General features: G+C 37.6%; 1 protein-coding gene across 1 annotated transcript in view; it reads left to right on the top strand.

The window, feature by feature from the left end:
- The first annotated feature begins 279 nt into the window (after nucleotides 1-279).
- The window catches only part of PRKCI (protein kinase C, iota), a 63,858-nt gene continuing 40,031 nt past the window's right edge, over nucleotides 280-24,106 (top strand). Inside the window, exons 1-2 of the mRNA XM_008576150.1 lie at nucleotides 280-621; nucleotides 14,101-14,222. Of these exons, the coding sequence (XP_008574372.1) occupies nucleotides 521-621; nucleotides 14,101-14,222 (223 nt within the window). The 5' untranslated portion in view covers nucleotides 280-520. The remainder of the gene's footprint in view (nucleotides 622-14,100; nucleotides 14,223-24,106) is intronic.

The raw sequence follows: 24,106 nt of genomic DNA on the forward strand, positions 1-24,106 counted from the left end.
GGTGAGATGTTGCAGTATTTGTCTCTTAACATTTTTCCTGTAGGGAAGGGGCTTTTAATAGAACTACAGTAGTGAATCCTCTGTCACTGCTCCCACGAGGTCTCTTTCCGCGGTGCCTGAAGTGATCGTCAGCGTCTCCGATTCCCCTCCCCCCTTTCTCTGCCCCTGTGAGGATGGTTCAGCCCGGCATTGAGGCTCCTTGAGTTGGACTGATGGTTGCGCCCTCCCTACCCCGGAATGTGGGCCTTTGGAGCCAGCTAGGTGGGAGGGACCGAGGCAGGGAGGCGTGCTGGTCGGGGCGGCTGTAGAGGCGGCGGCGGCGGTCACTGGCGGTGGGAGGAGCCGCGCGGTTCCGGCTGCCTGGGTGAAGCGACCCTTGGGTCGGCGCTGCGGCGAGGCGGGCAGGTAGGCGAGCTGACGACCGCAGCTCTCGGGTAGGCTTCAGCGGCGGAGTCTCCCGCGGCGCCCGGCGCGCCCCCTGCACCCTCGACCTCCTGTGTTGAGGCGGGGGAGTAAGGAGATGCCGACCCAGAGGGACAGCAGCACCATGTCCCACACGGTCGCGGGCGGCGGCAGCGGGGACCATTCTCACCAGGTCCGGGTGAAAGCCTACTACCGCGGGTGAGTATCCCCTAGAAGGGGTAGGAGCGGGAGGGGGGGTGAAAGGCCAGCTGGACTCGGCCTGGAGGAGGGGAGGATGAGGGGCTAGAGGTATTGTGGGCGGGTTGGGCTGGGCAGGCGCCTCCGGGGACGGGACTCGGGATGTGTGACGGAGTGATCGGGGGAGGAACAAGGGGGCGAGCGATTGTGGGCGCCCCCAGGTGCGGTGCGGGGCGCCGAGGAATCGGGGAGCCGGGGCCCAGAATAGGGTCCGAGGAGGAGGAGGAGGCTTGGAACAGAGTAGGAGTACCTGGTGGGGTGGAGAGACCGCTCTTGAAAATTTGTAGAGCTTTACGTCATTAGGTCCGGGTGTACTGGGGGTTGAGAGTTGAGGATTCGTAGTAATGCCCTCAGTTATCTCAATTGCTATGGGCTTCGAGGACAGGACTGCGTCAGTTAGCTGGTCCTTTTTATTATCAGAAGGCCTAAAGCCTATGGTTTTGTAGGTCAGGTTTACCGTCTTCAAGAGTTCACGAAGAGTATCAGGACTGCGGTCATACTGCCAGTATATTAGACATATGAGTTATATTTAAGAGTAAAGTTGATGCGTTTTCAGGGATGTGCGTTAGGTACTTATGTCTCGCCAAGATTAAGTTGCATATATGTAAGTTAAAATTTTGCTAACCCTTCTTTGTCAGTGTTGTTTCAAGGACCATCCAATACGGTGAGATATTGCAAGGTGAGAAGAGGACGAGCTAAGGCACAGTTTTAAATTCTGTGATCTTTATTCATATTATTACCTAAGTTACAACTACTGTGATTACTAGAAATAATTCAGTCCTAAGAGCATTGTGTTCAATCATATTTTATCATCAGTGATGCAAAATGCCCCCTTCCTTTAAATTCAGTTGTGGTTTGAAATTTCTTTGAGATAATTATGTTTAGGAGCATTGGAAAGGTGAAATGTCAGTGTGAACATGAAGGTTTGTGACTAAGGATTAATAGAAAACCCAACTGCTTTGGCCTGTCTTACTGCTTGTTCAGGCAGAAGTAAATTGCTTTAAAAAACTCAAGCACTGCAAGGCTGAAACTGCAGTGCATACTTTTACATTCCTGAGAGGGTCAGTGAAGATAGCAAACTCTCAAATTGCTTCTCTTGTTTTGATTTCAAATAAAATATAAGCCCATAACTGTTCTATTGATTTGATGTAAGGACTTACTAGTTTGCTTCCATGAAGCTTCTGGCCTTGGTTTATTAGCTTGACAGTATTTAGGAGTACTTTATAGGAGTTACTATTGGACAAGACACTATTATACCTGTGTTTTTACTTAAACACAGGAAAAATTGAAGGAGTTTTTTATTTTAAAACACTTCCAAGAAATGTGTGGATTTTTTAAAAGTTTGTAGTTGTCACAAGAGCTATTTTGACTTTGAGGATGATCAACCATGAATTTTGCAAGATGAGAAAAAAGCTTCTGCCTTTTTTTAAAAAACCTTCCCTGTAATTTGATGGATGAGATATATCACTTTAGAGTGATATATCTTTAGAGTGCGTTTCATTTTTTAAAGTTGACTGACCATGAGTCATTATGTGCAGAGAATGAAATATAGTAGATATTGGTTTTTTTAAAGGGATCTGATTGTTGACAGTTTAATGAACTAGATTTAAAAGTAAATACATACACATGGTAGGAAAGTGCAAATTGTACAGAGGTATAAAATAAACAGAAAATGTCCGCCATTCCATCCCCCCAACCTCCACAGGTAACCACTGTTGACAATTTATTTTTGGTTCTTCTGGAGGTTGCATTTATTACTTTAAAAGTTGTACTTCTTGGGCCGGCCCGGTGGCGCACTGCTACAGTGCGCCGCTTGGGAATTGCGGCTGCGCTCCTGCTGAGGGTTCGGATCCCACATACAGACTGGTTCCCGCTCACTGGCTGAGTGAGGCGTGGGAGCAACACTGAGGGTTGCGATCCCGTTGCCGGTCCCGGTCCGGTACGGGCGCCACACTGGGGGTTGGGGTCCGTTACCGGACATGAAAAAAAAAAAAGACAAAAAAAAAAAAAAAGTTGTACTTCTTTTTCATGATTTATCAACTTTGAGTAGTATCTAGTTATTACTTCCACTGAAAAGTGAGAAATTCAGTGCACTCTACCTTCTACTTCTCCTCCTGGTCTTTCTCAAATTTTGGTTGTTAAACTATTATTTTTAGTTATCCGGGCTACGTTTATAACTTTCAACAGTATTAATTCTTGACTTGTTAAATTTATTATTATTATTTTTTTTCAAAAGATGGCCAGTAAGGGGATCTTAACCCTTGACTTGGTGTTGTCAGCACCACGCTCAGGCAGTGAGCGAACCGGCCATCCCTATATGGGATCTGAACCCGTGGCCTTGGTGTTATCAGCACCGCACTCTGCCAAGTGAGCCACAGGCCGGCCCTTGATTTGTTAAATTTAGATAGTCTTCAATGACTATGAAAGATGGAGAAATTAGTACTTCTTTCTTTTTTCCCATTTTTGTTAGTAAGAAATCAAAGTCTGCTAGTACTTTCATAATATAGGTATCGTATTTTCTTGGCTTATTGCTCCAATTATTAAAAAAAAGAGAATAAGGGCATATGACCTTTTTTAGTGTTTGACTAAAATTTCTCCAAGACATTCAAGTTAACATTGTCTTTTAAAACCTATAAAATTTTGCTGAGGAAAGACATGAATAACGCCTTAGCCTTCAGTGTTTTTATTCAATGAAAGCTTTCTAATAGTGTCTTAACTTCAAGCCTCATTTAAAGACAACATCAGCCCTTTCTAAATTGTACCAATTTCTATCCTCTGAAATTAGATCTGTTGTGATTATACGTTATATAGTTTAAACTGATAGTTGTGATATTACATAGTCAGCTGCTCATTAATATAGATGAAACAAAAATGAGTCACTAATCAGGATAGTTAATAAACAGGTTGGCTAACTAGAACACCTACCTGATTTTAAAATAGAAAATGCTTCCTTTATAGGAAGAAATGTAAGGACATCCTGCATTTGAAAAAGTTTCCTTTTCCCTCAGATCCTCTGAATGGCCACTGTCACGTAGCTTTCCCCCTGCCCATTCTAACAATATTTCTTTACAGTGGATGTTGACTCTTGGAATAGCTAGAATTTTTTAGTGAATAAATTGTCCTCTCCTTTCAAAGATTGTATAGTGTTCTTATTTTGTTAAGTTTGATCTTAGTGAAAATGTGGTGTCTCCGCAGATATAATAGACATCTAATTTGTTTTTTTCTAGTTTTTAAGCAGGAGATTGATGGCACTGAGAATCCTATTTTATTGGAGACCACCTGAAAGTGCCTGTCTCCTGGCCTGCACCCCTCTGTCCCCAACATGGCTGCTTTTCAGTGAGTGGCCTTTTTCAGTCATTACCCACTGGTGTTAGATTGGAGGAAGAGAAACAGGTTTTGTTGGTTACTGATAGATTGCTGTTGTATAAAGTTACTTGATATTATGGGATAGAATTTAACTTGGCAATGTCTGGACTACTCATTTCTTTATATATTTAAGTGAAATTATGCAAAAACTTCATAAAAATGCTTTTTAAACTACTGCTGTTGAGCAGTGATAACAATTAAGAGGATTCCTTCTGTGCACATCTAGAGAAATAAGAATGCATAGCTGATTTGGTGAGGAAATATGCAGGATTTTTCTCACTGTGAACAAGTCTTGGCAGGACTTGTTTTTAAAAGTATTGCAAAATTATTTTAGCATTATACTTTAGTAATCGTTCTACGGAAATAAAAATAGTATCTTGAGTTGAGGTTTGAGGGAATTAGTTGATTGGTCCTGGTATGGCACCTAACCATAGGGCAGCTGATCGTAGCTTGGCCAGAGACAAAAAAAATAGAGCATGGAGGCCTGGTGCCGAAAAGTAAACCAAATAAAAAAACCTTCTCATAAATTTGAATTAGATAACATGGAGATAAATTGCTTGTCAGCCCTGGAGAAGAGTTGAGGGAGAAACTGAAGAGTTGGAGGGAGAGGGTGTTGAGGCCAGAACTGACCATGTTGCAAACTAAAGGTCTGAAGAAACAGACAAGAAAGAAGCAGCTCTGTGCAGAAAAATTCTCCCTAGAACTCCTTAGTTCATGACAGCTTTCTAATATAACTCCCACTTCTACCCTCTTTTTAAGGTAACTTGAGTGTTTGTTTTTTTATGGTTGAAATGAGCCTAATTAAAAACATGAATTTTTAAAATTCCGGTCTTGCTTAGGATTTCAAATATTACCAGAGATTATTTAAACTCAGTTTAATAAATATTGCTTAACATCTACTATAATCTAGGCACATGGTGCTGTCATGGGCACAGAGGATGTAGAAGTAGATAATACAAGGCGTGTGTGTGTGTGTGTGTGTGTGTGTGTGTGTGTGTAAGGTATTTGCAGGGATAGATATTGGGGTATTGGGGAGGAGCCTGGGGTGAGGGAAGCTTTCCTAGAGGATGAAACGTCTGAGGCTTTTTTTTTTTTTGTCAGCTGGCCGGTACAGGGATCAAACCCTAGAACTTGGTGTAATCAGCGCATAATGCTCTAACCGACTGAGCTAACAGACCAGCCCTGTCTAAGGCTTTTAAAGGATAAATAGGACTTTGCTTGGTGAATGATAATGTTGGGTGGGGGTTCATTCCAGGTATTGAACAACTGCGTGATAAGTTTGGGGAATTAAGATTGGTTTGATTGTTAGTCTCATATTTATTACCTATTAGGATATAAAGTGCAAAGTGGGCACTGATGAGACATGAGGCCAATAAAGTTTGCCCTTGAATGTCATGCTGTGGAGTTCAGACCTTTTCTGATTAGTGAAGATTTTAAGTAAAAGAGATACATGATCAGATCTGCATTTTAGAAAGATCTCTCTTCTTTTAGAAAGATGTGGGAGATGGATCTCTTGTGGGAGATGGATTGGTGATGAATGAGACTAATTTGGAGGCTTTTGAAGTAGTCCAGGTAAGAGATTCTAAGGAGATGGAAAAGAGGGTATGGATTCAATGGAGACCTTAGGGGGTAGAATTGATACGAATTAGAGATTAATTGCCTGTGGGGGAGAGAGGAATTTGACAACTCATTTCTTTTTGAGAGAGACTGAAGAATATAGAAGGAAGAGACTTGTGGGAGAAGGTAATTCATTACCTGAAACAGTTAACTGAATTCTGAGTGCTGATGAAGCATCCAGGTGGAAATGTCCAGAATTAACTGAACAATCATTTATTACGTGCCTGCTCTATGTTGCAAGCACTGTGCGTGACAGCTAACCTATGTAGGAATGTGGCTGAGAATGATGATAGAAACAAAAATGCCATGAGTGGCCAAATGCAGATCACAAAGGCAGGACACTAAAGCTGAATTTTAAACATACAGAAATACATAAAGTGGAAATTACCTCTGTAGTCTCTTATTCCCACTTTCTAAGAGCAGCCATTGTTAACAGTTTGAAATATTCTATACCATATCAATATGTCTATGAGTATAGATATGTATAAACATACACACACATAGACACTTCCTTTTATTTTCTAATAAAGGGTTCATATTTCTACACATGCTTCTGCAACTTGATTTTTTCCATTCATGGTCATATTTCTGTGCCAGGACAGACAGATAGATGGATAGACAGGTAAGTGGATCTCATTCTTTATAGATGATACATAGTGTTCCATAGTATTGTTATACCATAATTTATTTAATACTTTTTCTGATTGATGAACATCTAACGTTTTATTCATTAAATCACTATTTCAAATAATGTTGAAGAAAAATCCTTATAATTAATTTATATTCTTGCAACCATGGTCAAAGATATGCCTATTTTAAATTTTGATATAGTCCTCCAAAAAACTACTCAATTTGCATTCTCAACAACAGTGTACAGGTGAAGTTTTTTCCTTATGCTCCCATTGTATGTTATCTGTCTTTTAAATTTTTGTCAATTGGATTGACAAAAAATGGTAGCTTTTATTTTTTTTACAAGTGTCTTTTTATACATTATCGATAACTCATATTTCCTCTGGATTGTCCATTCATATTTTTTTGTGTGTAGGGGGGCGTTGTTTTGAGGGGGTTTTTTTGCAGCTGGCCAGTATGGGAATGTGAACCCTTGACCTTGGTGTTACCAGCACCATGCTCTAACCAAACCAACTGAGCTAACTGGCCAGCACTCTATTCATATCTTTTGCCTATTTTTCTATTTTTTTTTAAATTAATTTTTTAGTGGGGCATTAATATTTTGTCTGCGTTGTCAGCATTTTTATGTAATCAAATCTGGTCTTTTTTTAATGGCTTCTGGGTTTGCTGTCTTAGGTAGATGTGTTTATCATTGAAAAAAGTTTTACTATTTTTTTTTTTCTTTTTTGTCTTTTTTCGTGACCGGCAACGGATCGCAACCCTCAGTGTCACGCCCGTACCGGACCGGGACCGGCAACGGGATCGCAACCCTCGGTGTTGCTCCCGCACCTCGCTCAGCCAGTGAGCGGCCGGTCTGCATGTGGGATCCGAACCCTCGGCGGGAGCGCCACCGCACTTCCCAAGCGGCGCACTGTAGCAGTGCACCACCGGGCCAGCCCTATAAGTAATTGAGAGATGATTTATTTATTTATTTTATTTTTTTTTTCCTTTTTGTCTTTTTTACTGACCGGCAATGGGATCGCAACCCTCGGTGTCGCACCCGCTCCGCGCGGGAACAGGTCTCCACATGGGATCCGAACCCTCGGCGGGAGCGCCGCCGCACTCCCAAGCGGCGCACTATCCAGTGCGCCACCGGGCCGGCCCTTTACTATTTTTATTATGCAGCTTTTTAGGTGATTATCTTATCAACAAATCTGGTAGTTTGGGTTTGATCATTTGTAGTGTGCTGATACAAGTTACTTTTTTCGAAGTTTATTCTAATACCATTATTGAATAGGTTGTCTTTTCATTACTGATTTGAAATAACAACTTTGTTTTATTCTAAATTTCTCATAATGTGAATAGGTACTTTATATTCTGTTTTATTGACTCTTCCGGAGAGATCTATTTTGCACATACCACCATTGGTTTAATTATTGTAATATTAGAGTTAATTTTGATATATGTTGTTAAAAGGCTTATTAATTTTCTATTCCCAAATTTTCTTGGCTATTGTGTATTTTCACTCCCAGATGAATTTTAGAAGGTTTTGTAAGTCCCCACCCCCCATCCCCCAAATCCTATAGGCGTTTTGATTTGGAATCGCATTGAGTTTATAGGTTAATTTGAAAACTGATAATTTTATAATATTGAGCCTTGCCTTACAAGTATGTGATATATACCTATTTATTCATTTCTTTCATGTTTTTCTGTAAGGTTTTAAGTTCCTGTTCCATAGGTCTTGTACATTTCCTGTTAAGTTTGTTCCTACATATTTTAAATTTTTGTTGCTTTTGCCAATGGGATCTTATATTCTCATAGGCTTATTACATCCTGCCAATTTTTGTATGTTTAAAGTGAATGGGCCACCTTCTAGTAATTTCTTAGTTAACTGTCTTAAAATTTATAAGTAGATAATGTCATCTGTAAGTAATAGTTTTGACTCTTCCTTTTTATATCTTATTTCTTTTTCCTTTTTTTTTTTTTTGGCTGCTGGCCAGTATGGTGATCCAAACCTTGACCTTGGTGGTATAATACCGCACTCTAACCAACTGAACTAACTGGTCAGCCCCATTTTTCTTATCTTAGCCATTTGGCTACTAGCATTGTCCAGACAGTATTGGATTATAGCAATGATCTTTTATCTTAATGAAATATAATCAATAGTGAGAAAAATCTCATAAAGTGTTTTCAGAGATACTCAGCCTCCTTTTCTCCTTTTGAAGTATGAAAGAGCATAGAAACTAACTTTTATAATGTAACTACATGTTTCAAGAAATGTAATATGTGTTTTGCACTCATTTTTATTTAATCTTCACAATAATACTCAGAGGTAAATATCATTATCTCCATTTTACAGATAACATTGAGACTTAGCAAACCTTCAGAGAAATTTTTCTTTTCCCTTTTCCTGTATTGACAGGGCTTTATAACATTGCTTTTTTGCTTTATTGCCCAATTCATATTTTCACAGTTGTTATTTTGAGTCTACTATCTATCTTCTTGATTGTTAAAAAATGGAAATTGCTTTATGACTGTTTTTGTAATTAATAATTAATTTCAGGGGTGATACTTTGAGATAGTTTGAGTATTCTGTTCCCCCAAAACCTTTTACACAATGGTTTTACTATCCCTGGATAATCCTGCCTAAACTGGTTGTGATATTGGTGATTGAATATACTTTTTTTTACCTGCATAGTCTATATTTAATTTAGAAGAGCTTATTTTGCAATAGCAGAAGAACTCAATGTGGTTCTCTTGGGGGTTTATTTTTAAAAGCAATTAGTCCTTAGGAAAAACTTTAGAGTCTATATTTTAGAACATAGGAACATCGAGTGCTTAAAGCACTTTTGTCTTCTGGATCCCAATCGCAAAATTAAAAATGCTTTTATTCTTTTTCTTTTAATTTAGTTAAAATTATATCTAAAATTTTCCATTTTGAGAATCTTTATGGTAAAGCAGACTATATTCTGTTGAAGATCAGTGGTAAAATAATTTATGTTAATGCTGAAGTTAAACAAGAATTTGTTTTATACCTTTAGAATGTGGTATATTTATTTTCCAGCTCATTTTTAGCTTTGATACTATAATTAGGATCTGGTGATTATGGAATGCTATGAACATTGTGCTTTCCCAATTACTTAAGATAAGTGTTTATATAAAACTCCCTTAAATGCTTCAGTTCCTGGAACTTAAGGAGTGTTAGTTGATATAGCATAACTCTTTCATTGAGTCTCTTAAGGTTGTATGTACTTATACTTTTTAAGGATTACACAGATGTTTTAAAAATACTTATATTTTCTGATAAATATTTTTTAGCTCTTGAAAAATAAGATTTCTGAAAAATCCCTGTTGTTTACAGATATGCTTACATATGTGTTAATTTTAACTCCATGTGGACTTTAATAAGGAAGTCATACCTTGATGATGTCTGATGTTCCCAAGTTTTTACCCTTGCGTTCAAAGAAGGTAACCACATTTGTTCTTTGCCGCAGAAAGTCTATAGGAGGCTTTCTTCTCTTCCAATTTAATACCAAATTACATTCTCCCAATCCTTACACCTTCATACTAGTAACCTTGAGGGTACTTTGAAAGAAAGATTGTTTTAAGGCAAGCAGTTTTTCTCTTTCTTTTTCTTTTTTTGGCAGCTGGCCTCTGCAGGGATCCAAACCCTTGACTTTGGTGTTACCAGCAACACCCTTTCCCAAGTGAGCTAACAGGCCAAACCTTGTCTTTTAATGTCACTGGAAGGAATTGTTTTCTATTTTTGCTTTATTTTTAAAAAATAAAATTAAAAAATATTTAAAATAATATTTATAAGATTTACTTTTAATTTATGTTTTATATTTTATTCATATTTAATTAGAAAATAAATTTTATAATAAAATAACTTTACATGGTAGAAAAAATGTATAATTTATATATGTTGGCAATGTATATTCTCTGAAGAATAAAGAAAACTAACTAGCTTCATGTAGTAAGGTAGACTAATTTAATCTCCAAAAGAAGGATTATATTTTTCATTAACCAGTCTCTTAAAAAAGTGAAATTGACTAAAACTCCTTGAAATTGATAAGACAAGAGAATAGATATGACCTTGTTGGGAGGGAGGGGGGAGACAGGGGGAGCCACAATAATCAACCACATTGTATATTGACAAAATAAAATAAAATTTAAAAAATAAATTAAAAAAATAAAATTACACTTAAAAAAACTGAAATTAAGTGATAAAGCACTAAAAAAAGTGAAATTGACTTTGTATTTATTATATTTTTGTCAAAAAATGTCATTTGATAATAATTTTGCTGCTGTGGTCTGAGTGTTTGTGTCATCCCAAAATTTATATGTTGAACCCTACCCCCCAAGGTGATGGTATTAAAAAGTGGGGATTTGGGGAGGTGATTCCACCCACATGTATGGGATTAGTGCCCTTATAAAAGAGATCTCAGAGGACACAGATAGAAGATGCTATTCTATTTGAACCAGAAATTAGGGCTTCAGCAGGCACAAAATCTACTGGTGCCTTGATCTTGGACTTCCCAGCCTCCAGAACTCTGAAAAATAAATTTCTGTTGATTATAAGCTACCCAGTCTATGGTATTTTATTTTAGCAGCCTGAACAGGCTAAGACATGTGCATTGGGGTGGATTCTGCTGTGTAAAGTGGTATCTCAGGAGATTTACATGCAGGAGGTTTATACAGGAGTGCTTTTCTGATTGACTGGCGTGGAAGAGAAGAGAAGGGAAGGAAGCAAGCAATCATAGTTTGTGCTGCTATAACAAAATACTATAGCCTGGGTAATTTATAAAGAACAGAAATTTATTTCTCACAATTCTGGACGCTGTGAAGTCCAAGATGAAAGTGCCAGAAGATTCGTGTCTGATGAGGGCCTGATTTCTTCTTCCAAGACAGCACTTTGTCTCTAGGTCCTCCAGAAGGGACAAACACTGGGTCCTCACATGGCAGAAGAGATAGAAGAGCAAAAAAGGGCCTAAGCTAATTCCATTCAGCCCTTTCATAAGGCACTAATCCATTCATGAAGGTGGAGCCCTCATGACTTATTAACTTCCCAAAAGGCCCAACCTCTTAAATATTACCACAGTGGATATTAAGCTTAACATGAATTTTGAGGGGGCACACATTCAAATTATAGCACAAGCTTAGGCAAAAAAAGAAATCAAGCTGCCCTGAAGTCTCAACGGAAACCTCAGTTGACCCTCCAGGCTGAAGATGAGTTGACACTTTAGAGCTTTCCTGTGTTGTATCTAAGGCCTTTCTACTCCCACATCCAGTTAGTCATTGGTTGTGGTTTGCTCCAGGAATGGAGTATGATCATAGACAAGGAGTCAAGTCAAATCTCTGATGGGGGCTGACAGCTGAAGATTGTCTACTGGCAGCACTCCCAGCAGCAGAGATAATAAATTCTCCATTGCTGATAGTGGATTCTGGGAGTGTGGTGGGAGAGAGAGAAGGTCAGATCACAGCACGCACCACAGGTGTCATTGGGAGATTCTGATTTGAATTCCTGTTTTATTTTCTGTGAGACTCTGTTAAGTATGCCTTTGTTCCTTGCTTTTAAAATCTATAAAATGGGATTAGTATGTTTAGTTTGACTGTTATCGTGAGGATTAAATAAGTCCTGTTTAAACATCTGGAACATAATAAGTATTTTATAAATGTTTATAGGAAAGTAAACTTAATAATATATACCTGTCAAAAGTGCATTTGCTGGAAGATAGGTTTCTCATAGAAAGTATTTCTTCTACATTCAGTCAAGAAATATTTGAGTCCCTATTGTGTTAACAGTTTTGTGAATATATTAAAAAGTCTAAGAATTTTTTCTTTCATATGGGACACAATAACTAACTACATTGTATATTGACAAAATAAAAAAAAAAAGAATTTTTTCTTTCATTTGTTAACAATTTAGTTGAGGATGCTTTATCAGTATATTATGAACTAAATAACAAAAGACGGAACATAAGATACATTTTGGACAGGTTTAGAAGTATAGACCTTTAGACTTGTGTGGTTGAAAAGGTTTATTGGAAGATGATGTCGAAGCGCCCATTAAGAGTAGTTCCTTCCACCCTCCATTAACTGAGGGAATATCAGGATTAGACTTGGATAATCAAGATCTTAATGGGTGAGTAAATCAGCTGTCTATAACAGAGTATTTGTGTTGGGAGTGCTGGGATCAAGTTGAAAGTAGAAGTTGGAACCAGATTACCAAGAATCTTAAATACCTCACAGAGTTGGAATTACAGATTTAGGAGACATCTATGTAGAGATAATAGTAAAAACATTGAATGTGAATTAGGTTTCAGAGAGAGAGAGAGAGAATGAATATGAGAGAATGTATTGTGATTGAAGACAAAAGGAGACCTAAGTGTTCAGAATAGTATCGAATGAGAGACAGGGAAGCATATAGTTATGAAAGCCAAAGCAAGAGAGTTCTAAGAGGCAGGGGCAGAAAAATATGAGATGCTTAGAAGAAAATGATAACCAAGAAAAGGCCATTCAATTTCTATGCCTGCTTGGCTCTCTGCTTACCTTCTATATCCCCTAAAGACTGCAGTTGTAACATTTTTTGCAGATGACTAAAAATTTTAATTCCTGTTTCCTACTCTGCGTTCTGACTAACCCATGTCTGTTCACAGTTCCTAACAGTGTCATTTCCTCCTTCCTTCAGCAAATATTTATCGAATACCCATTTGAACAGCCATTCTGTGCTAGGCACTGCATTGGCCTCTAGGAATATAATGAAGAAAACAAAGTCCCTGCTTTTACCAAGCTTATGTTGTAGCTGGCGCAGATGGTGGACTATAAACATTTGTTTACCTGTCCAGTGGTAGGAGAGGTCAGTCAGAGAGGTAGCCAGGACCAGTTCACACAGGGCCTTGTAGACCCTTCCAGGGACTCTGGATTTTATTCTACCTGAGGGGAGAGGTATTTGAAGAGTTTAACCCTTAGAACAGAGTCTAACACAGGTATCACTATATAAGTGTTAAATTAAGAGTCATTCAGTCTATGTGACTTGTATTTGAAAGGATCACTGTGGCTGCTGTATGGAGATTAGACTGTAGGAAGCCTTTTCATGGCTCCTTGGAGGAAATGCCAGGCCTCTACTGTAAAACATTTTGTTACGGTTTTAAGTCTTATAGTGAATAGCTGCTAGGTGAATTTATTTAAATAATTGTTGCTCATCTAACACCAATACAAAAGTAAATACACATTTATTATTTATTTATTCCTATGTTTTTTGAGTACCTACCTTAAAATATGTCACTTTAAAACCAATTTTGACAAACTGTAATTCTTTTGGAAAAAGGTGAAAACGAAGATGTCATGCCATACACAGAACAATTAACAGACTCATGGGTAGTTAATCTGTGGAAGTCAAAGCCAATGGAGATGTGTCATCTCTTAGATGAAGGGTAGACTTTGGGGGAGGGGAGATCTGAGGCTAGTGATTGAAATAAATTTCAGTTAAATATAAGGCAGAAGCTTATCAGTAATAGAACTGTTCATCTGTAGAGTGGAATGCCTCCCAAAGGAGTAAGTTTCTAATAACATTAAAGAAGTGGGACTATCATCTGTTAGAGCAGTTAGGGTGGTTTTCCAGAGTGAGGGGAGATTGAATTAAGGTTTCTCAAAAATCCAATATTTTTATTTTTAAGTCATTATTTAATATTGATATTTTAATTTTTGCTTTCCAGAGATAGTTTACTGGAAGCAGTGCATGTTGATACACACACAAAATAGCTGAAGTCTCAAATCGTCAGCCATTCAATAAATGTAAATAAAATTTTAATCGTTTTCAAACTTAAAACTCCTTTTCTTTTTCAGAGATATCATGATAACACATTTTGAACCTTCCATCTCCTTTGAGGGCCTTTGCAGTGAGGTTCGAGACATGTGTTCTTTTGACAATGAACAGCTTTTCACCATGAAATGGATAGATGAGGAAGGTGAGTGGTAAAGGGACGGCTGCCTGTATAAGCATTTTGTTTAAGATGTTATTGTGTCATCTGTTTTTAAAAAACAATAAAAGAGTCCTAATACACTTAAATAGGAAAGATATATTAGAAATTTGATGCCATTCTTATTTTTTTAAATTATTTAAATTAAAAGTACCAAAATGTATAATCCTTGTTTTGTCCTTTTTACCTCAAAATGAAATGACTTTAACCTTTTTTCAGCAATGAGGAAAACATCTCATCAAATAGTGTGACATTTTACTTTAATTTTAAATATGTGTTGTCTTATATTTTAATTTAAGAGATTAATTCAGTTTTTTTTTTTTTACTGAATTTTACTTAAAAGAAAATGTTATGGAATGAAAGTGATTGTGGTAACCACTATTTCAAAGTGGGGGCAGGAACTTGATACCTTAGTGACTTGTACTCAGAACACATTTATTGAATATCTATGTGCTGAGGATAGACATTTCGTATCCTCAAACTCATAATCTGATAGGGAGATGGACTCGTGTATAGCAAATGTGATAAATTCTGGAACATAAGTTCATAGGGGTTGCAAGGAATCTGGAAGCAGCATTGACATCTGCCTGAGGTATGAAGAACATGGTGGGTGGGGAAGAGTGGTAATTCACTAAATCTAAAGTGTGGGAGTGGTGAGGTATGAACTCAAAGTGTGATCTACAGAACTTAGAAATGGGGACTTTTTGGCCCCATCATAGACTACTGAATCAGAGTCTACGTTTTATCAGGACCCACAGGTGAGTTGCATGATTAAAGCTTGAGAAGCACAGGACTAGATCCCAAAAGGCTTTCTAAACCACATTGGACTTTATTTTACGTGATGGAATGCCACTGAAATGTAGTTAAAAGGTATCCTAAATACACTACTTTTGTATAATGGTTTTCTATTAATTGTAATACAGATAGAATTTTATTTTAAGGAATGACATTATATTTAGTTCAATATTTGGGGGCATTTCTGTGTTCCCTGATATAAGGAACTCTGGAAAGACCTTATCCCAACTCCAAAGTATTGATAAAAAAGTTTTTAAAAGTTTCTCTAAAGTAATTTATGTTCAGTGGGGGAAAAGTGGTATAAACATTTATGAAATTTATTATTATTTTTTGAGGGGGTGAGAAGTTTATTTTTTATTTTTTCATCTTTTAAAATTTATATTATTTATTGAATCAAAATCGATTATACATATTTTTGGGGTTGAACATTGAGGTATGATCAAATCAATATTACTAGCATATATATTGTTACAAATCGTAATTATTCTTTATGCCCCTTGTCCAATCTCTCCCCTTCCCCCATTCCCCCCCCCTAATTACCCTTGATTTCTTCTCTCCTTCTGAAAGAATAATGGTTACTCTGTTAATTTGTTGCCTAGATGATCTGTCCAATGCTGAGAGGTGTGATCAGTTCCCCCAATATTATTGTAGAGCCGATGCTTCTTCTGTCACTCTGAAATGGGCTTTGTGGTGAGAGACGTCCTCTTCTTTTCTTTGTCTCTGCTGGTGACTCTCCTTGTGTGAATGCACTCCAGTGGTTGGCGGACCATCTGTGTGGTGGTTGTGGCATCTAGCCACTTTCACAGCAGCCATGGTTATTGTGGTAGCTGTGGTGGGCCACCCACATGGAGGTGATATTTTTGGCATGCTCCTTGGTGCTGGCAGTGTGCCTGTTTGTGGGGTATGTCTGGTCCCCTTCTCCATGCCTCTGGTCCCTGGGCAGGCCCCAAGGCGCTGATGCCATGTGTCTGGTTGTGGGAGGAGGGTCCAGTCCCCTTCTCCATGCCTTGGTCCCCAGGTGGGCCCTGAGGCACTGGCATGGTGTGCCTGGTTGTGGGAAGAGGGTCCGGTCCCCAGCTCCATGCCTTGGGTCACTGGGTGGGACACAAGGCGCTGGCTTGGTGTGCCTGGTTGTGGGAGGGGGGTCTGGTCCCCTTCTCCATGCCTCAGGTCCCCTGGCAGGCCCCAAGGTGCTGGTGGTGTGCCTGGGCCAGAACTAATTTTTTGTCCTTTGCTTACTTCTAACACGGGGGAACTTCCTGCGGGAACCAATACTTGAGCTGTGTGGTTGTTTAAATTGCTGCTTTGCTGCTGTTACCTAGAGAAGGCTTTTTGTGCAGCTCAGGGTTTAATGGTTGATCTTATAGGTACTTCCGACTCTCCAGAGACCCGGTGGATCTGTGTTCTGTAGAATCTCTGATCTGGGCCTGAGTTTTTTCATCAAACTGCACCCCGTGCAATTCTGCACTCCTGATCATTCTCCTCTGAGTGGTCCTGTGTTGATTAGGGGACAGGTTGGCTGTCCTTGCTGTGTCCCAGTATTCTCCCAGTGTGCCCATCTCACCCACCGTCTGTGCTCCAAACACTTCCCATGGGACGGGCCCTGCACTGGTCCTTGCAATGACTCACCAGCCTCTAAATGGCTCCCTTTTTTCAGTTGTTCTGGCTCCTCCTGCGTGGATCCACGGGAACCCTATTAGTGGTCTTGTTGTCCTGGGGGCTGCCAAGGCCCTCTTCTCTCCTGCTGCCTCAAAGTAACTCCATCTGAAGGGCACAGCTGTGGCTTCTGCTTGTTCCTGCTCCATGCGCTCATCAGTTCCAGCATTAAAGCAGCCATGGACCAAAACGGTCAGAGCAGCTTTTTCTTTCTCTCATCTTGGTTTCTCCTACCTTCATGAACTCCGTAGGTCTCTCCTCCTCTTCCCCTGAGCCCCAGTGGCTCCAGCTTGGCTGATGTTATATTTTTATAGCTGTAAATTGGTTGATTTGTGAGAGAGAGTAACACTGGGAACCATCTATTCCACCATCTTGACCAGAACCCTAGACATTTAAAAACTACATTTATGAAATTTAAAAAGAAGTCTCTTGTTTATCCTTTCTGTTCTTACTCTCCTCACCAATCCCAGTCATAAGAGAAGAACTACTAGTAACGACTTAGTATTTGTCCTTCTAGATATTTTCTGTAAGTAAACATGTATGTTTTATAAATATTAGCATACTTCTGTTAACACAAAAATTATATACAAACATGCATTATTTTCCTTTTATAATGTATATTGGACATTTTTTCATTTCAGTGTTCATCAATTTTCATCATCACTTTTTTTTAGCACTGCGTAGTATTGTATACTATAGATATTTCATTATGTATTTATTTAATCCCTTATTGATAGTCATTAGGGATGTTCTCAATTTTTTACTACTATAAGCAATACATAAAGAACATTTCTAAATGCAATTTTATGCAGTCATGTGGGAGTCATTAAGGTGTGGCATATAATCAGAATATGCACAGCATGAGAGTTTGTCATCAATGTTGGTAACTAGTGAGAATTTGTAACAAAAAAAATTAAATAAGTATATGAGATAATGCATGTTAATTAGCTTGATTCGGCCATTCCATAATGTTTAATTATCTCAAAACATCATGTTGTACACCATAAATATATATAATTTTTGTTAGTTAAAAAAAGTTAAAACAATTTTGACACAACTATATTGAATGAGAGCATTCCTTCACTCTAGCCCTCACCAACCTTGAATATTATGAGTCATTAGCATTTTTGGATATCTAATAAGTGAAATGCTAGCTTGGTGTTTTAAATTTTGCATGATTTGGGCTGACCCCGTGGCGCACTCGGGAGAGTGCGGTGCTGGGAGCGCAGTGGTGCTCCCGCCACGGGTTCGGATCCTATATAGGGATGGCCGGTGTGCTCACTGGCTGAGCGCGGTGTGGAGGACACCAAGCCAAGGGTTGCGATCCCCTTACCGGTCACAAAAAAAAAAAAAATTTTGCATGATTTAAGAGGAAGATTGAGTATCTTCATCTATTCAGCCACTTTTGACCTACTTTATCACTAAGTTAGTTTAAATATGGTTAATTATAAATGTCATGGGTATCGGGCCGGCCCGGTGGCGCACTGCGCTAGTGCGCCGCTTGGGAAGTGCGGCTGCGCTCCCGCCGAGGGTTCGGATCCCACATACAGACCAGTTCCCGCTCACTGGCTGAGCGAGGCACGGGGGCAACACCGAGGGTTGCGATCCCGTTGCCGGTCCCGGTCCGGTACGGGGGCGACACTGAGGGTTGCGATCCGTTGCCGGACATGGAAAAAGACAAAAAAAATAAAAATAAAAAAATAAAATAAATGTCATGGGTATCTTAAAATGTGTCTTCATCCTGAAAATGAGACTATATCATTTAGCACAGTGCATAGCATATGCTTAGCATTCTATAAAATGCTTCTTATCATGAACTAATGTTATTCTTATTTTAATCCTGTCCTGATCATTTCATACTATTTATTTGCCATTTAGGGTTTTTACAATCAATGGTTTTCAAACAGTAGCATACATAGGAATCACTGGATAATGCTTTTTATTAAAAGAACTTGATTTAGAGATAATCCATCAAAAATTTTTATAGTACCTTTGTATTTTGTATTGTCTTTGCCTAGAAAATTCTGTTCCCAGATTGTCACATGGCTGTCTCTTTCATGTCATTTGGGTCCTAACTCAAATGTCCTGTCTTCCAAGGAGCCTTCTTACCCCCATTCACTTTGTATGTTCTTATCCTGTTTTTGCTTTGTTTTTTAGGTTGTTTTTTTATTGTATGGTAGAATATAAGTTCCATGAGAGCAGAGATCTTGTCCGTTTCATTGACCATGGAGCTCCAGTGCCTAGAGCAGTACTCAAGAATACTATGCTCAAAAAATATTTGTGAATTGTACAAAAGGCTAGTAACAAGCCTTTCCATGGTTTAGTTTTACAGTACTTGTTTTTGGAGACTCAAGCATTGGGAGTTGCTGTTTATTTTGTTTTTTTTTTTTTTCCTTAAAGTCATTGCATTTTTTAATTAACATTTAATTCACGTAGTAATTTAAAGTAATTCTTTGATGAATTAGTCTTATCCTCTTATAATGCAATTCATAGTTCTTTCTCCCTAAACAGCTATTAACTGTCCTGATTTCTGGGGAAAACTATGAAAATATAGCCTTCGCCTTGCCGAGTAAAAGGTTAAGTTTTTCATTAAGGTCTGTTGACTCCCATGTGATCCTTCTTGCTTAATTCTGTATACTAGGCTTTTCTCAATTTTAGGCACACAGAGCCAACAGTAATTATTTCTAAGTTACTTGCATTTATTTTTCAATTGTAATTTTGCCACTTTTATTTTTAATTGTGTATGCATTGGGGCATGCTAATCTGGAGAAAAATTTTTCTCTAGGATCAAAGACAGGACTGTGTATAATTTGATTTCTCAGGCATATGAAAAATATTCTAAAAGCTAAAACATTTAATTGTGGGATTTTATGTTCAAGCAAAGATCATAAACTTACATCATCTCTTTAAAAAGATTGAAGACAACTGTACTTTTTCTTTGCACTCAAAACCAGTTTTACTGATTTGTTTTGATGAGGAAGAACTAGTTTGCTTAATCTAACTAAACATTTTAGAATGAGTAGTATTTTGTAACCATCATACTCCCCTTCCTCTTCCCAAATACCCTCGTGTGGTTAAGAGAGTGTACAGCGGGGAATGACCAATGTGACTTTTTAGTTCACCATATTTTGTTAATGTTTTATTTTCTTCTTAATTGATAAATAATAATTGATATGTTTATGGGGTACATTGTGATGTTTCAATATATGCATACCTTGTGGAATGCATCAGGCTAATTAACATATCCATCACCTTAAATACTTATCATTTCTTTGTAGTGAGAATATTTAAAATTCACTCTTCTATCTATTTTGAAATATACAATTCAATATTATTAACTATAATTACCATGCTGTGCAATAGATCACCAGAACTTATTCCTCTAGTCTAACTGCAGCTTTGTACCCTTTGATTAGTGTCTCCCCTTTCCCTATTCATGTCCCCTCCCCCTTCTCAGCCTCTGGTAACCACTATTCTGCTCTCTACTTACATGAGTTTGACTTTTTTAGATTCCACATATAAGTGAGATCATGTGATATTTGTCTTTCTGTGCCTGGCTTATTTCACTTAGCATAATGCCCTGTAGGCTCATCCATATGGACACAAATGACAGAATTTCCTGCTTTTTAAAGGCTGAATAGTATATCTATACCTCAGTTTTTTAAATCCATTTATCCATTCATTGATGGACACGATGGATCCTCAGATCCCCAGAGATGGCAGCTGTAAATAAATAGTTACTGTACATAAGTCCTTTTCTGTGAATATACAACTAGAAAGGCTGGGTAACAACTTTTTTCTTTCTTACAAATAGACTAATACCACACAAAACTGTTGCTTAACTTGCTTTTTTACTGTCTTATTTTATAACTGTCTTTTTTTTTAAATGTCTTACGGATATCTTTCTGTATCAGGGCATGTAGGTTTACCTCATTCCTCTTAAACACTGTGTAGTTTTATATTACATAGTTGTACAATACCTTACATAGCCAATCCCCTTTTGATGGATTTTTGGATTGTTTGCAGTTTAATTATTACAGATACTGGTGCAGAGGATATCTCTGTGCATATATTTTGGGGGTACCTGTGCTATATTATGTATAGTGTAAATTTTCTGAAATAAAATGTGTTTTTGATGCTAGGTAGTATCAAATTGACCTCCAAAAGTATTGTACCCTTTGTTACATTTTCACCAATAGCATATGTGGTTTCTTTTTTTTACACCATGTAGAAAAAAATGTGAAGGAAGAAGTTGAAAGTATAGGTGATTTGTAGAGGGTGGGAGAGTGTGTGTGTGTATATATATATATATTTAATTTATTTTTATTTTTTATTTTTTAAAATTATTATTTGGATGTAATTTATTTACTTATGTCCTGATGGCTTCAAAAGTGAGATTTATGGAAATTTTAAATGAGTATAAGAATTCTGTGACATAAAGAGTATGGAGTATTTCTGAATTCCAGGAGCTTAAAGTTCTTGACTTGCATTATATAATCTGACATGTTCATAGGGGGAAAATTGGATTCTAAGATATAACAAGACAATTCTTAGGATAATAACAAACATGCTTCTCTTATGTGGTATTTTCCGAATGGCTTTGGTCTTATGTAATTTTAGCTGGTGTGTTAAGAACTAAAATAACAGATCACTCATACTTTTTCTTTATCTTCCCACACTGTATATTGACAGTGGTAGTCATATCAGAAAAAAAGAGTGGGGGAAAACTTTTTGACAAAATGTGTATTCAGTGCTACTACACTTATTTAGATAGCAGTATTACGGCTCCAAACCTGAAAATTAAAAAATGAAAATAAACAGCAATAACAAAAGAAAATCTAAGAACCCCTGAGCAGATCTACTTTAGTAACTGACATAATATTCCTAATGGTGGAGAAACTTACTTTTATAAAAATGCTGGAGTAAACATGCTTTTTTTAAAAAACAACTTTATTGAGATATAATTCACCCATTTAAAGTATACAGTTCAGTGGTTTTCATTATGTTCACAGAATTGTGCATCCATTACCATCATCAAATAGCGTAACAACTATTTACATAGCATTTACATTGTATTAGGTATTACAAGTAATCTAGAGGTGACTTAAAGTTTACGGGAAAATGTATGTAGGTTATATGTAAATGCTGCACCATTTTACATAAGGGACTTGAGCATCTGTGGATTTTGATATCTGCAGCAACTATGGAACCAATCCTCCATGGGTGCCGAGGGACAACTGTACATGAAAATCAATACCTTTCCATCATATAGACAATACTGTATCAGAAAATATATTGGAAATAATATTTTATCTATAGTAACAACATAAAAATTGTTTTTTTAAAATCTAGTAATAACTTGAGAAATGTGAAGAAACCATATAAAGAAAACCAAAAAAACCAAATTGAGTGTCAAAACAAAACTTGAATGAATGGTGTTAGGAAGAAGCAACATGTAAATGTCCCACAAATTAATATATAAGGAACAGAGTCCCCCTTAAGTTTCCAACAAGATCTGAAGAAATATGACAAAAATTTCCACCTTGAAAGATAAATGCTGAAAAATAAACAGGAAAATTCTGAAAAAGGAAGTGTAAAGAGGAAAGACTTTTCCTAATTCTGTATCAAAAAATTCTAGAATATTAATAACAGAAAAAATATAATATTTACAACAGATTACTATTTCAAATGTGTAATAAGTCAATCAAAAAATGATTAAAAATCTACTTTTAGGGCCGGCCCGGTGGCGCACTGCTACAGTGCGCCGCTTGGGAGTGCGGCGGCGCTCCCGCCGAGGGTTCGGATCCCACATACAGACCGGCCGCTCACTGGCTGAGCGAGGTGCGGGCGCAACACCGAGCGTTGCGATCCCGTTGCTGGTCCCGGTCTGGTACGGGCGCGACACTGAGGGTTGCGATCCATTGCCGGTCACGAAAAAAGACAAAAAGGAAAAAAAAAAATCTACTTTTAAAGAAGTGAAAATAGCCAATTCATAAATAACAAAAGCTGAAAAATCACTAATAATTAAAGATATTAAAAATATAAAAAAAGACATCACTTTTTACCTGTCAGATTAGAAAATACTTAAAATTTAATACTTATCTGTAGGGAGTTAGGAAAGGTACACTGTTGGTTGAGTATATATGTAATAACCTTTTGGAGGGCAATTGGGAATATTGTCCAAATTTTAAATGGTCACACTTTTTAATCAGTCAATTCTACTTCTAGGAAATTATCATCAGAGGTTATTTAAGCTCACAAATATTTCAGCTCAAGAATATTTACTATATAATTCACAAGAAGAAGGACTGAAGTACTGATACATTCTGCAAGGATAAACCTTGAAAACATGCTGAGTGAAAGAAGCCAGTCACAAAAGAGCACATATTATATGATTCCATTTATATGAAATATACAGAATAGGTAAATCTATGGAGGCTAAAAATAGATTAGTGATTGTCTAGGTCTGATATAGGAAGGAGAGGTTGGAGGAAAATGGAGCGTGCTAATGGACAAGAGTTTTTTTGGGGGGGGGGTGATAAAAACTTTTTTTTATAAAAATGTTCTAAAATTGATTATAGTGATAATTGCACAGTACTGTGAACATACTAAAAACCACTGCATTGAGTGCTATGTGAATTATATCTCAATAAAATTGTTATAAAAAATTGGTAGATTATACTTAGCATTTTTTTTAAAAAATGTGAGATACCACATTCTGAAAAGGCCAGAAGAGGTAATGTTTGTCCTGGGTCTTTTAAGATTTACAGAATTTCAAGATTCAACTTGAAAGATGCTAGGAAGGTGTTTGGGTTGTTTATTGTTATATAACAAATCACTTCAAAGCTTAGTAGCTTTGAAAAAAAGACCATTTTATTTTATTATCTATTGCACTTCTGTGGGTTGAGTGGTTCTGCTGATCTTGCTTGAGATCTCTCGTGCAATTTTAGTCAGATGGTAGCTGGGTCTGCAGTTAGGAGGCTCACCTGGGATGCTGAGGTGGTGGGTTCTCTTCCTCTCTGTGCAGTCTTAGGGCTTCTACTCCATGTTGTCTCCTTATTTTCTCTTCAGCAGAGGTAGCTGAACTTCTCACATGGTGGCTCGGAGATTCTAAAAGCACAAAAGGAAAAGATGCCAGATTTTGTTAAGGCTGAAGCATATAACTGGCATAGTACCACTTCTGTGGCTTTATCTTAGTTAATGTAGTGCTGTGGCCAGCCTAGGTTCAGGAGGTAGAGAAATAAAACACCCTTTTTTGGAAGAGTGATAGTTTGTGGCATATAGTTTGCTCTCTAGGAACAGATCATTCCTTCCATGTATAAAATATACTCTTTCAAACCCCCAAAGTCTCATCCATTATGGCATCAGGCTCAAAGTCTAAGGTATATGACAGTCACTATTCCATACTAATTTTGAAATAC

Source organism: Galeopterus variegatus, unplaced genomic scaffold (genome assembly GCF_000696425.1).
Source record: "Galeopterus variegatus unplaced genomic scaffold, G_variegatus-3.0.2 Scaffold1299, whole genome shotgun sequence".
Taxonomy (NCBI): Eukaryota; Metazoa; Chordata; class Mammalia; order Dermoptera; family Cynocephalidae; genus Galeopterus; species Galeopterus variegatus.